Source organism: Callorhinus ursinus, unplaced genomic scaffold (assembly GCF_003265705.2).
Source record: "Callorhinus ursinus isolate GAN/ISIS: 27379988/994484 unplaced genomic scaffold, GSC_fseal_2.0 scaffold1, whole genome shotgun sequence".
NCBI lineage: Eukaryota > Metazoa > Chordata > Mammalia > Carnivora > Otariidae > Callorhinus > Callorhinus ursinus.
In genome coordinates, this window is record NW_027397063.1 from 77,487,229 (window position 1) to 77,502,909 (window position 15,681).

Below are 15,681 nucleotides of genomic sequence, written 5' to 3' on the forward strand. Positions count from 1 at the left end.
TGGGTGGCTCGGTCAGTTAAGCGTCTGACTCTTGGTTTTAGCTCAGGTCACGGTCTCAGGGTCATGGGTTTGAGCCCTGCCTCAGGCTCTGCACTCAACATGGAGTCTTCTGGAGATTATCTCCCTCTTCTCTGCCTCTGGTCCTCCTCCTGCCTCACACTCTCCGTCTCTAAAATAAATAAAATCTTAAAAAAAAAAGCATTTGACTAATGATATCAACCATTTTTCTAAGCTATAAACAAGCTTAGATCAGAATTTTGTATTCTCCAATTTTAATCTTTCATGTATCACCTACCCAACTTCTTCCATGTCTATGTATCATTATTTACTTCATATTTTTCTTCAAATCAATTTTTTCTTAAAAAAATGAGTTTTGTCCTAAGTAAAAATACTCATGAATCAGATTTGATGTGATTAACATATAATTTATAACCACGAAAATAAAACTTGTACCACATACAATTATTTTTATATGTTGTACACTTTATGAGTCTGGATTAGATGACCTCTGAGGTCCCTCCCAGACAAACATTTCGTCATTCTAGGTTAGTTCCTATACCTCAGTATTTTAATTATTCAGTAAAGAACACTGAATCAGTGCCATAAGGAACATAACCATAATCTTGTGGCCATAAAGAAGTATTTATTAAGATCTGTGCCATGATATTCTCCTTCTTAAAATCCAAGATAGATACAGTGTAATTCATAAATTCAGCACGGCCAACTGCTGTTAGATAGGAATATGTAAAATATTTACAGGTTACAGAAACCAGTGATGTGGTATATGGTGTGAGCGAAGTAAGTTATTTTAACAGTTTGGAGTATAGAAGAATTAAAGAAAACAAATTTACTCTCACCCTGCTAATTGGGAAAACTAATCTTATGAAACTTTCTGGGGACTCAAAAGAGGTTACGGAAGAGTTGCAAAGATGAAGGTAATCAACCACAGACCTTGTTTGAGGAATATGTTTTAGAAATATGAATAATGCCATTAAAAGAAGAGGTAACCCTAAATAAAATGAACAGGGTAGGCAGGAAAAGAGAATCTAATATTCTCAAACTTCAGTCAATTCAAATTCAGAACAGAATGGTGAATGGCCTTTACACAGAGGATTAAATAAAGAAAAAAAATTACCCACCAGAAATTACATTTGATGGGTATGATTCCAATTCCTGCTCTCAGGTTATTCTATTTTTTTAAATATTTTATTTATTTATTTGAGAGAGAGAATGAGATAGAGAGAGTACATGAGAGGGGGGGAGGGTCAGAGGGAGAAGCAGACTCCTTGCTCAGCAGGGAGCCTGATGCGGGACTCGATTCCAGGACTCTGGCCAGGATCATGACCTGAGCCGAAGGCAGTCGCTTAACCAACTGAACCGCCCAGGCACTCCCTCAGGTTATTCTAAAAAGAAAGGCAACTATAATGTTTTTTGGTAGTGGACACTACCCGGGTAGGGTTAAAAACTAGAAAACTTTGAGTTTTCATTCAAAACATACTTTTCATTAAATTTCTCAGGGCATAAGTCATTTAGCTCAATATTTTTAGCAAGAAAAAGACTATTCAGGTTATATTCACTTGCCTTTTAAGACCAAAAATAACACACTTTTAAAGGTTTTGATAACAAAAATTCCTTTAAAAAACTGTCTAAATAATCATCCTTCTTAAATGTGGGAATACTACTAGTAGATAATATTCCTATGTAGCAATGTGAGAAAATTATTTTTTTATTTTCATTTTTTTAAAGGATTTTAAGTAATCCCTACACCCAACATGAGGCTTGAACTCACAACCCTGAGATCAAGAGTCTCATGCTCTACTGCCTGAGGCAGCTGCCCTCCAAAATTGTTTCTTTTTAGAATGAAAAAATTACTTTTCACAAATGAGATTTATTTTGGGTTTGGGTAGTTACCAGTTTAACACCAAGATTACTAAGGAGAATGAACTTAAGGAAGTTGTGATGACTGATGCTTTAATACAGGAAGTCTTTATCCAGAAAATTACTTTCAATGGCTAGTATGAAGTAGGCTTCAAACAATGCAGTCTTAAAATTTTTAGTTTTTAAACTTACAAATTGAACATATAACTTCATATAAATATGTAAATTACATGACAACTTTTAGCTTTGTGAATTTGTATTTTACAACATAAATGTACACATTTCTTTCTCTTAGATTTGAATGTTGTCTTAAAAGATTAATTTATGGAAAGCTAAACCAATATTAGGAGTATATGTAATTCCATAACCTAAATGCCTTGAACAAAAATTCTTGTACTCTATCTTCAGTCATCAGAACTGAAAGTTACAGGCAAACTAATATATATATCCCCAAATTTCATCTTAATTTATAGGAATGAGACTGTGTTAATTATAGGGTAAACCTGACCAACCAAATTGGCTTCTCCATTGGGATGTTTGGTGTAACTATTTGTTTTCACTTAAATTCTTAACGAGTATTGATTTTTTGGCAAACTAATCTGCTTCCCAAGAGGATTGTGGCCATTTGATTTTTATTAGCTATTTCAAATTTGTGTAAGTCATAGTGCTTTTTAGGCATTAAAATTCCATTAAAAATGAATCATAGTCGTTTGGGAAACATATTAAACGTCTTGCAAAAGGTAGTAATACTGACAAAACAAACAAAAGTAAGGTTAATGGTAAAGTGTCAGAAATTAAGTAATACAATGCTTTCCAAGTCAGATTTAAAAATTAGGAATAGTGTTAGTCTATTGAAAAAAAAAACAAAACAAAAGCCCTACATATACTACACCTGCTAACAACTCAGCAATCACCTAACAACAGGCTGTGGACCCTGTGAAATGGAGAAACTGGTTAGTGTGTGATGACACACATTCAGGAAATCTAAGAGAGGTGATTTAAAATGGTAAAACTGGCAAATTTACAAGCAGGAAGAGAGGTTTTTGAGTAGTGCACAGTCGTTTTCAAATATTGGAGTACAGGGGAATTTGGAATTTCATAAGTAATAACTCATTGCAAGGTGAAGATTAAAAAAGCAAGAAAAAAACATGACCCAATACTACTGCCAAGAATTCTACGGTGGTGCTAATAAACATCACTATCAGTTATGTATTCTCAGACTTGAACTGTGCTTCAAATCACAAGAGTTCAGTGGAAATGTTTGTGGGGGAAATGTTTTTGAGGGGGAAAAACCCAGAAGTAGTTAGAAAAATCTTTTTAGTTAGGGTTGTTTTTCTGAAGAAGTTCTTTAATAAGCTAAAAATATAAACCAGCTACCCAAGCCAATCATGGTCATTGACTTATTTGAAAGCTGAGTCAAAGCAAAAAGGTTTTATTGGACAAACTGTCAGCGGGTTGTGGCCTCAAGATGCAGATTCATCAAAAAGCACAAAATTATATGGTTCTAAAACTTGGATTAATATCTCTTGAGTTTTCCTTAAAATTAATTTGATTACTAATGTGATCAAATGTAAAGCAATAAAATACAAAATTGAAAAAAACCTACCAAGGCATTAGTTTGTTTCCTAAAAATAAAATTCTTGAAGGTGTATGTATATAAAAAAGGCATAAAAACAGAATTACCAAGAAGGTAGCAGAACAGCTAGGTTAAGTAGTCACGAAAAACACCCCAAGGACAAAGCTTGTATTTTAATGCAACATGGTGTAACGGAAACATTATTAGACTGGAAGCCAAATAACTTGGATCCCACTCCTGTCTGCTACAACTGGTTTTGTGACGTTGGCCTATTTCTATAAGAAACTTAAGAGAACTAGAGGGTTTAGACCAGATGGTTTCTAAGATTCTAGTCCAGTTTAAACCACTCTGATATTAAGTTTTCTCAGAAACATTTCTATCAGGTAGCCCTGATGAATTTCTAGGAATACAATTATGCATATCTGACAATAGTAGAGTTAAAAATGATTGGCTTTGAAAAAACTTGTTGCTGCCACCATTCTCAAGATAAATTTCCATGGTTCTTGTAGTGGGAAAACCATAGATCATAAATTGATCTCTTCAACTATAGCAATATTCCTGAACACTGCCGTTTGTTAGCAACAGTGTTTATTGGAGTTCATTGATAGACCAAATCATATCTTTGTGATACTGCTATTTAAGAAGCTGCTATTGAATTGTAGTTATGTCCCTGTCTCCCATCTCCCAATTCAAATGTTCAAGTCCTGAGCCCCAGTACCTCAAAATATGACCGTGTCTGGGGACAGGATCTTTACTAGGTTAAAATAAGGTCATCAGGGTTAACCCTAATCTGGTATGACTGGTGACCTTATAAAAAAGGGAAGTTTGAGAAATAGACTTGCATACAAACAGAACACCATGTGAATGAAAACGGCCATCTATAAGCCAACAAGAAAGCCAGAACCCCTTATCTTCCACATCTTCCTAATTCTAGATTAATACCTCAGTGGGTTTTCGCAGTCAATAAATGATTTGACATCAGCATCTTGGGCTTACTTTGCTGTCGCATAACTGAAAATGAATTATGAAAAGGTTGAGCTATGAAATGTTACAACTGGTTTTATTGTCTAATCCCTTACCAGTTCCTCCTCACTCCCATCTTAAATCATTTAACTCAGAGATAGGGGCTAAAATTGAATGAGAATTAAAAAAAAAAAGACTGCCAACAAAACTGTATCTTCCCTTCCTACTGTAACACTTGCCTCCTAGTGTTGTTAAAAGAATTACACAGATGAAGAGTCCACTGAGTCTTGGGGATAATTCCTGATGGGGATTATCTGGGAGGGTTTGGGGTCTTATTAATGGGACTATCAGTGGACTTAATTGTATGGTACATTGCATTTAAGTTCTGATAATGCAGTACTTTAATGACTTCATACCTGAAAAACTGAGTTCGTCTTGAGTTTAAAAAATTTAATAGCACCCATAGTTACGGAAGGAAAACTGTGGTCTAGTTTCTTTAGTACATCTGTTTCTCATCAATTCATGAAATCAGAGCTTATGTAAGAAACAAGACGACAGATACCAAGAGTGGTTAAAACGACCATGCACTGAAAATACCACATTTAGGATACCATTATTTACTGAAAAATGTAGCAATGCCAAGAAAATTGGACAATTAAAAAAATCTTACTTGTTAAAAGCAATTCTCATAAGTTATGTTTAAAATCATCCATTTTCACATCTCCAAAAAAGTCAAATTTATTATTTTACATTAACATTACGGCAGTTAAAGAAAATAATCAAGTTGTCTCATGGACTGGAAGATGACTTATTAATTCTCTCTCATTTCCAAACCTCATCAAGCAGTCACTACATTTATGAGGTAAGTCAGCTGAATGCTTGAAATCTAGATGAATTTTAAGATCTTCAATTTGTCCTGTTGAATATTCACAGTATTGACATAAATAGATCCCTTCAGATAAATGTGAATTTAAATGTTTGCAATATTCTAGCATACTTGAAAAGCCTTTCCCACAGTCATCACAAACGTGAGGAAAAATTTTAGTATGTTCAATAGCAACATGCCTGTTAACATTTGTATGAAGTCTACTCCGGAAACCACATACTTGACATACAAAGAAGTTTTTACATTTGTCAAAGGTAATTTTGCTTAAGAGGCTGTACTGTCCATGTTCTCCATTGTTATACTTATCACTTAACTCAATTAATTTACATGCATGTTCATTTACCACATGGCTATGCAAGTCTTCTGGATCATTTGTTTCATGTTCACAAAACTGACACAAGTACTGTTCATCACAGCTGTGCTCCTGGAAATGTAGGTAGAGTTCACTGCTTGAGGAGAACTGTACATCGCACTGCTCACACCAATAGAGGTGGTCACTAAAATGGGTGTCTGCAATGTGCTGACTGAGGTTCTCAAAAATCACTGTTTTATAATCACAATATTTACAAATGTAGGGATCCTCTTCATGCAGTTTGGCATGTTCGATCAAAAGCATGTTGGTAGAGAAACTTTCCTTGCATACTCGACACACATTTGAATCAGTACGCTTATGCTTCAGGATCATATGCTGCTTTAAATCAGAAAAATATTTGCTGTTGAACTCACAAAGTTCACACTTATAGAGGCCACTGCTATTGGCTCTCAGTAAAGGCCACTTCTGTTGGGCAGTCACATTCAAAGCTTGGCTCTTGTCAAGAATTTTGCAAAGTTTAGCTGGTGGCTCCTCATCAGTTTGGTCTTGGAGACTTTCTGAGGAATTGTTTTCTGTCTCTATATCATAATCTTCAGAAATTGCATGCACTTCTGCAGCAATTGGAACATCTTCAGCAGTGTGAACTTCTATAGGACTCTCCTCTTGAGTTTGTTGGTTGACTGACTCAGGTGAGTCACATTCTTCATCACAAATTTCAATATCAGCAGATTTTTCTGAAAAATATAATACATCTATTATCACTAAATAAGACTTACTGAATAATTGGCAAAAAATTTATTTTATCCCTAATTTTTTCATTAATCTATATAAAATAAGCAAATGCTATCATCTGGTTTCTCTAACCTGTAGAAAAGGCAGTATGGTCTAGAATTCTAAGTACAGGACTGGGAACCAGGTAGTTCTGATTTCTATTTCTGGCCTTGATTCCATCTGTAAATTTTGGCAAGTCATTTGATGTCTCTGTATCAGAATCATCATCTGTAAAAAGAGATTTGGAAAAATACTTATTATTTATATCAAAGCATTAAATATTAATTATTATTAAACAAAGCACTAAACATTTTAAATATAATTTTGAATTCCAACAGGAGCTAAAGGACTTAGATTTAGCCAGGAAAAGAGATGTTATCCAACAGACACCAAAAAAAACCTGTCCAAACAAGCAACTGCTTTTGCATCTGTGCCCCATTTGGACTAGACAGAATATACTTTTTAAAGTTACTTAGGAATTTTCAGTTTAATGAAGTTTGAATAAACTTTATTCCCTCAGCCCAGACCCAATGTTTTAAAGTTAGCATGGGGAAACTAAAATACAGGTCAGCAGAAAAAACTGGGCTTCAACATCATGTCACTGTTGTTTCAGACTTTATTTTTTAGAAGTTCTCAGAAAAAATTTGAGAAGACAGTACAAAGAATTCCTATATCCTGCATTCAGTTTCTCAGTTTCTCCATTCTCTTACATTACATTACATGTCAGTATCTCCATGCTCTTAATATGATACATTTGTTCCAATTAATCACCAATACCGGTAAGATGGTATTAACTAAAGTCCATACTTAAGCAGATTTCCTTAGTTTTTACCTAATGTCCTTTTTCTGTTTCAAGATCCTAAGATTCCACATCACATTTAGCTGTCATCTCTCTCTAGGATACTGTTAGCTGTGGCAGTTTCTCAGACTTCGTTTTTGATGACCATGACAGTTTTGAGGAGTAGAGGTCAGGTATTTTGTAGGACACCCCATGATTAGACTGGGATTGTGGGTTATTAGAGGTAGACTAGAGAGGCACATCACATCAAGGGTACATAGTATGAACACGATTTATTACTGTAGATGTTGACTGTGATCACCTGGTTGAAGTAGTATTAATCAGGTTTCTCTGTTGTAAAGTCACGCTTTTACTTTCCATACTTTATGCTTTGCAACAAAGTCCCTGTATGTAGTCCTCATTTAAGGAGTGGAAAGTTATGTTCCACCTCCTTGAGGGAGGAGCCTCCACATAAATAATATGGAATTCTTCTATACAGTTTCTTTCTAATTTATTTATTCATTCAATCACATCAGTATGGACTCAGGAATATTTTCTATTTTGGGTTATAATTCTTTTTTTTTCCTCAAATTGTTTTAGCTTTGGCTACTGGGAGCTTTTTTAGTCGGCTCCTGTGTTCCTTTGAAGTACCTGTATTGTGAGCGTGTGTTGAGTATTTCCTTATTTTCTGGCACTACAAAATGCTCCAGGCTCATCTTACGTATTTCCCGCCTCAGAACTAGAATGAGCCATTTCTCCAAGTGCTAGTTCTTTTTGTTGGAGAATGGTTTTAGAAACCAAAATCTGGGCTGACTTCTACTGGGGCGTCATTTCTTTTAGGCCCTCTCAGCTAACAGAGTAAAAACGTTTGTACACTGCTACATATACACAGACATATCTATAAATATCTCTGTATGTAACCATCTGTGTCTCTATTAAGCAAAACATGAGTTCATAAAAATGTCTCCAACTCCTTATGCTTTTTAAAAAAAATTATGTTTCTGTGCCTCTGATAGGAGCTCAGGGAAATTGGCAGTTTTGATGGTTGCAAAGAAAGAGAGCAAATGCAAATTTTTATCATTTACCCAATGCTCTCGAAAAGACTCAATAAAAGATGCAAGACTGAAAAACACCAAATCCTTCACCCTCTGTTTCTTCCTTCCGTTAGCCCTCTAGACTACAGCTGAGTGGAAGAACTGTGTTTAACACTATCTTAACCTTTCATCATAAATGCTCCCAACTCTGGGTCAGTCCTGATTTTCTACCAATTCCTTGCCACCTAAAATGGACTTAGGAGAGTGTGCTTTTTATTTATAGGTCTGAAATAATGTTAAAAATTAAAAATTCATACTTGCTTTCTTACAAAAAACCTTATTTCCTTACATTTAAACAAATCGAATACTTGCCCATTTAGAAGTCATAACTTTCACTCACATTTTCAAGTAAGAAATAAAAATACATCAAAAACAACTTAAAGGATATTTTGGAAAATACGATATATACCTTTGTTGTCAAAATATTTTAAGTCTGGTTGTCTCATAGAACAAACACTATAACAATGATCAGAAAAAATTCCATTGAATCCATCTGCAATTCTGCTTATTCCAGAGGAATCTGAACATAAGAGCAAAATTTTAAAAATTTCAAGTAAGCATACATACATTTAATAACAGCCATCCCTTTATCCAACATATATAATCATATTTGTAAAAAAGTATTAATATTTCCTTCAATTCTGAAAACTTCTATATTTCATATCTAATACACTGAGCTTTGAAAGAACCACAAATTACATGATTTACAATACAACACTTGAAGTGCACAAAGATAGATCTGCCTTACTGTCAGAATTCCACAAATTATAAATATGTGATAAATCTATTAATACAAAAAACAATGAATTAACTACCAAGAAGATCTGCCATGTAGTGAAGAGAAAGCACAAGGCATTAACTACCAAGAAGATCTGCCATGTAGTGAAGAGAAAGCACAAGGCATAGGGGAAATGGTCTGAGAACCAATTAGGGCTTCTGAATAGTCATTTCAAGTCTTGTCTGGGAGGGGATAGGGGCAGTAAATCAGGCTTAATTTCCTCAGATATGAAGAATGTGTAGCTTGGGTGGGCTAGCAGCTATGCCAGAGACTGTCTCAAATATAGATATGTGAGATTAGTTACAGGTGGCCACACAGACCTCTTTTTTTTTGCACCAATATATACTTTATTATTGTTTTAACTTAAATTCAATTAATTAACAAATAATATATTATTAGTTTCAGAGGTAGAGTTCAGGGATTCTTCAGTCTTATATAACACCCAGCGCTCATTATATCATGTGCCCTCCTTAATGTCCATCACCCAGTCACCCGTCTCCCACCCTCCCTCCCCTCCAGCAACCCTGTTTGTTTCCTATGATTAAGAGTCTCTTATGGTTTGTCTTCCTCTGATTTCATCTTGTTTTATTTTTCCCTCCTGTCCCCTATGCTCCTCTGTTTTGTTTCTTAAATTCCACATGAGTCCTCTTAAGACCTCTCTTATTGCCAGGATAGCAGAGCCAACCTCAACCAAAGGACCTAAAATAACACAATCAAAATAAAGTTTACATTTCTGAAAATAATGTATAGGATAAAAAATTTTTTCCCAATGATCCAAATATCTTCCACCAAGGTTAATGTTGTGCCTTAAGGACAAGCTTGAGAATCAGACAAGCAAATCTCAATTATGCTGTATAAGCATGCAACCTTGGATATCTAATTTTAAATATCTTTCAACCTTTAAGTTGTAAGTATTAAATAATGTCCGTAAACTTCTGATGTGTGCCTAGCACATGGTAGACAATGAGGAAAATATTCAGAGAACTTAAAGTTTTCTCTTACCTAAAAATTGACCCAGATATTTAACTGTTATCTGATCATTTATGAGAAAATGGATAAGAATACAATTGCATGGGACTTAATCCAGGGCCCAACTTTAAAATAATCCACTGACCTGAGTAACGAGAAGGGTGTAATGTCTTCCTTTTTCTTTTTTTAGGATATTCATTCATATCTTTTCAATCTAAAAATGGAAAAATTTAACAAAAATATCACAAATAAAGATTATCAATATTTTATAAAAATTCCTTCTAACCAAAGAACTTACTGGTAATAAGAAATGTGTGCGCCACTTGAAAATCTACTTTGTAAGAGAAGTGTTAAACAATGCTTCCATTTGGGGCGCCTGGGTGGCTCAGTCAGTTAAGCGGTTGCCTTCAGCTCAGGTCATGATCCCAGGGTCGTGGGATCGAGTCCCGCATCCGGCTCCCTGCTCAGCTGAGAGCCTGCTTCCTCTCCCTCTGCACCTCCCCCTGCTCATGCTCTCTCTCTCTCTCTCTCAAATGAATAAATAAAAAAAATCTTTTAAAAAAACAACAAAAAAACCCAAAAAACAATGCTTCCATTTATATTTGGATTTATTTTTCTGATCAAATTTAAAGGCAGGACACCAATAACTGTTTTTTTTTTCTTGGTGATGTTGAGAAGTCCATTTCACATGTTGATGTAATTTTGAGAATGGTATAATTACAATAAACCATACTCTTAAATTACTTTTTATTAAAAAAATTGTTATGGTACCATATTAATAATAAGACAGGTACATTTCTTTTTCTTTTTTTTTAAAGACTGTATTTATTTATTTGACAGAGAGAGAGCACAAGTAGGCAGACAGGCAAGCAGAGGGAGAGGGAGAAGCAGGCTCCCTGCTGAGCATGGAGCCCGATGCAGGACTTGATCCCAGGACCCTGGGATCATGACCTGAGTGGAAGGCAGCCGCTTAACTGACTGAGCCACCCAGGTGCCCTAAGACAGGTACATTTCTTACAACTGGGAATATTTTGGTACAGTTTTCAAGCTAAAGGTGGATATATTCCCTTAAAAAAATATTTACACAACTCTATATTGATCCTGACTTCCAAAAAATATACTCATCACATAGAAGCTCAGAATATAATTTTCAAGAAAAAATCCTTTTCTTACTTACAAGATCACATTCAACATTCTATTTAGAACAAAACAGGTAGCAACTTTTGTTTAATCATTAAATGATTAAATTCCCATCAACTTATAAAATTGACTAATTGGTTTTACCACATTCCACTTACTTGGTATAATTCTTAATACTGTAGTGAGGAGAAATGAATTACAGGGAAGTTTTCACAGATGGTAAAAAAATGCCTGTAGGAAAAAACACAACAGAAGTCATATAAGCAAAAATGTAGTTCACTTCTGAGACTCAAGAATACAATGGCACCAGATCTTTAATTAACTGCAAAGTTATATGGAATTAATTCAAGTATAAATAATCCTTTGAATACACTGTATTAAATACTAAAAACCGATAAATATATATACATACAAAAATACATATATATGTCATTTCTTTATATATGTATAATAACACATTTATGTGTATGTTATATGTATATAATTTACATTTTATGTATATATGTATATTTATATGTATACACATTTATATATGCATATATACATAATATACATATAATATACACATATACATACATACACATATAAATATGTATATGCATGTGTCATTTCTTTGAAATGAATTTACCTTCTAAAGCTACAGGTATATTTTAACACCGAAACAGGAATATAAATCTTATTCAGCCATAATGAAAACAAATACAATGAAAGCAAACCAAATCAGACTTCAAACTGTTTAAGTCCTTATAGATTATTTAACAATATAAAGGACAACGACCATTTATTGAACACCAATCATGTGCCAGGCTGTACACATGCTTTATCTTATTTAATCCTGTAAGATGAAAAATATACAACACTCTCTCAAAATGATTATTTACCCCTTGTTATTGATGAGGAAACTGAGGCATAGTAAAATTAAGTCAAGGCAATTCTTAAGAAGTGGTAGAGTTGGAATTTGAATAAAGATCTAATTTTAAAGCACATGCTTTGGAAACAAATAGGGAGATAAAGTGATCACCCCAATTGAAGTAACAGATTAGTGTCAGAATCAGAATCACCTCTTTCATTTCAGGTTAGTGTTCTTTTTTTTTTTTAATAAAGATTTTTTATTTATTTGACAGAGAGAGCACAAGCAGAGGGAGAGAGAGGGAGAAGCAAGCTCCCTGCTGAGCAAGGAGACCGATCTGGGAATTGATCCCAGGACCCTGAGATCATGACCCGGGCTGAAGGCAGTCGCTTAACCAACTGAGCCACCCAGGCGTCCCAGGTTAGTGTCCTTTCATTGCAGAAGTGGGCAAGTCAGAAAAAGAAACGGACATTTTCTCCACGAGCTTTCTATGCTACTTTTCTTTTTTGTCAAAGTGATATACATAGCAGGTAGAACTTGGTATCATTACTGAGATCATCTTGTTTCTAATGGTAAGGCACCTGAGGTGCGCACACTGTCTTTGCTGCTTCACTAAGTTCTGGACATATAAATTAGCACTACAGGTGATGTGATTATCCAGTAGTAAGATAGTGCTTTTTAGTTTATTGAGCATATTCCTCTTATTTTATTTCACAACAGTCCTGTGAGGTACATAGAGGGGATACCACCAAACTCACTCCAATTTTACTGATGAGGAAGCAATCAGTGAAAGTCAACTCAACTAAGTGGCAGAACCAGAGCTGAAAAATCGTGTCTTCTGACTCTTGAGTTTTGAACAACTAATTCTGTGTAATTTTCATTGCTATTCACTATTACCAGCAAGTTACACCTTCCAGTTCTTAGTCACCAAATGGGAGGAACGGAAGGGAATCATCCAAAGAAACCAACAGCAATGAGATTTATAGAAATAGTATCTATATAATGCCTTACCTAACACAAATAGCATTCCTTGAACCCTTCCCAAGCAAGTGCACTCAAAAATCAAAAATTTCTTATTATGTAATAAGCTAAAATCTCAAGACTTATTCCTAATACCTCTTCTGTACACTTCCAGAACTTATACAGCCCAGAGCACTACACTTCATGTTTTAAATGTTCTAAAACTATCAGGGAGAACAATGGAAACTATCAGCCAAACATTAAAGCAGCCTCTTGCTATTTCAGAATATACTTTAAATTCTTTCCAACTTGAAGAATCAAAAAGTAAGGAAAGGAAACCGTACATGGCATTAAAATTAACATTGCAAGCTGGCCTGGATTCAGACTGTCAGTGAAAGGAATAGATCACCTTGCTCAGGAAAGGTCTGACTCCTACTTAGAGATGAACAATATCCAAACATTCATCAGACACCCTTTCAGCATGATGCTAAAATGCTTACTCAAGACCAGAAATGCCAACCATCCTTCATTTCAGCAAATATTCTTATGTGCTTTTTGTATACATAACTGCCCTGATGAAGTCTGGCTTTTTACTCAAAGATGTCATATGAACATTGCTAACTAGTCTTCCTCTCATGGGGACGATTCTGAATCACATGCACCTTATCATTCACTCCCTCTTCCCCACTTAACAAACTACCAACGTAATACATATCACTGCAGGAAAATTAGAAAAAAGGTTAGAAATTAATTTAAATTAATTAAATCACCTTGAATCTATTCACCCAGAAAAACCGCTGTTAACATTTTGGTATATAGACATCTAGACATTCTCCTATGCTAAGGTATACATATATATTTTACATTTACAAAAATGACATCATGCCACATGAAACATTAAATTTTTTTAAAAAGCAACTTACAAAATACATATCAGCATCTTTCCACCTGTCATTTTTTTCAACAAGAATGTCTGTACAAAATGCCATATAACAGGCAATCAGTACCTATATCAAATAGATCAACATCTAAGGCCTTTCATGTAATATAAATATTGTCTAACTGGTATAAAAATAAGGCAAGTATAATCAAAAGCTCCATTTTTACAATAAGGTTTTAAAAGCAAGTTCTTTTTCACTCATTTCAAATAAGTATAATACTCTCCAGACTTTAAAAGAATTGAAACACAAAAAAAATGTTTCAGGAGAGTTTTTGAACTAGAACCCACGGTACGTCCAACTTGAGTGTCAGTCTTTGCTCAAGTACAAATTTTTACCTCTTTGCAAAGAGATAAACTGCTTCATATTACTCGCGTCCCTAGGTTGTACTGAAAAAGAAAAACCAAAAGGGGCATATGAGCACCCTAAGGAGGGGCCCAGGCCACTGGCCGGAGACGAGAGCGCCAGGACGGACGCCTGCCTTCTGCGGCGGTGGCTCGCGGGCGAACAAGGGATGCGCTGCCAGGGGGTTCCAAAGCCGCTCCGCACCGCCGGGGGCCGGCCTGGCACCGACGGGCGTCGAGAGCCCAGCCGCCACCGGACACGCCGGTCAGAGGGGCCGCGCAGCAGACCCCTGGACCCAGCAGCCTCCACGCCCGCGCCAGGCCCAACAGGGCCAGGGGACCTGCGGGGACGCCCAAACTCCGACCCCAAAGGCGCCATAAGGAAAACAGCAGCAGGGGCCCGAGACGTCCTCCGCAGGGGATGGAACTGCCTCCGGGATGGGGGAGGGGCCGCTATCGCGCCATAAAACAGAGGCAGGGTTTCATTTTAAAGGAGGCCGTCGGGTCTTCCCTGCCCTCTCCCGTGGGACGCTGCGTCCGCACGCCACCGGCCCGCTCCTCCCTCACACTCACCCGGACCCCGGGGCCCGCCCGGCCAGCCCAGGCACAGCTCCGAGGCGGGGACAGCCGAGGCGCCCGAGTGCTGGCGGAGCGGCCGCGCGGCCCTGCCGGCGGGCGGCGCCGCTGTGGCCCTCGCGCTCCGGGCGCTCCCCCGGGGCCGGCCCTTCTCCCTCCCGCGCGCCTCACGCCCTGCCCGCCAGGCCCCAGGCCCAGGCTCGGCAGCCGCACTCACCGCCTCGCTCCGCGCCTGCGCCGCGCACCTCAGGGACCCGCCGACTGGGCGGGGAGGTGACGAGGTGAGAGTGCCGGGGGCGGGGGGAGTGAGGGGCGACAGGGGATCCGGCGGCGCGACCACGCCGCACACCGGACCTGGGAGGGACCACCGGCCTTTGGCCCCGGGGGTGGCCCGGCGGCCCGCGCCTCCTGCCGGCACCTCTGTGCCGCCGCAGGCTTCTTCCGGGCTGGGTAAGGCCTCTCCAGAGCCGAGCGGGTGATTCTACTCCCTAGAATTGCTCCCCGCATGGCCGCCGAGGGAACTTCCCCCCTCCCCCGCCCCTGCGGGCTCCCGGCCCTTCCTCCCGCCTCCGGAGAAGTGGGAGAAGCGCAGCCAGCTGCTAGCCGGCCCCTTTCCCACCCGGCTCCTCCAGGGGGCGTGCAAGAGTCGTCTTGCACGAGTTAGGCATGGCAAATGGCATTTCAACCCCCAGAGTGGCCGCTGCTTGCTGGGGACGTAAAGGGCGACGGCCGTGTCAGGGTTTTACCGAGGCCCCACCAAAGAACTGCGCAGGGCTGCGATGCTGTTCACAGGACAGGAGGGTGAGAATCTTGAAGATCGCGAGTCGGTATTAAGCTTCAGCCGGATTCCTTGATTCAAGAAATCCC

At 37.9% G+C, this 15,681-nt stretch overlaps 1 protein-coding gene across 3 annotated transcripts; it reads right to left on the minus strand.

Moving 5' to 3' along the window:
* Positions 1-350: 350 nt before the first annotated feature.
* ZNF639 (zinc finger protein 639) lies at positions 351-15,345 on the minus strand. Of its 3 annotated transcripts, none has more exons than XM_025878432.2 (6): positions 15,032-15,345; positions 11,305-11,377; positions 10,152-10,220; positions 8,669-8,779; positions 6,481-6,615; positions 351-6,350 (listed from the first exon to the last, which is right to left on the minus strand). In XM_025878432.2, exons 3-6 carry the CDS (start codon positions 10,207-10,209, stop codon positions 5,197-5,199), a joined length of 1,458 nt encoding a protein of 485 aa, XP_025734217.1. In that variant the 5' UTR covers positions 10,210-10,220; positions 11,305-11,377; positions 15,032-15,345; the 3' UTR covers positions 351-5,196. The 3 variants fall into 3 exon arrangements, with proteins under 3 accessions (XP_025734217.1, XP_025734226.1, XP_073753052.1); XM_025878441.2 differs by lacking the exon at positions 15,032-15,345 and adding an exon at positions 14,812-15,012; XM_073896951.1 differs by lacking the exon at positions 15,032-15,345 and adding an exon at positions 13,880-14,077.
* Between the last annotated feature and the right edge of the window lie 336 nt (positions 15,346-15,681).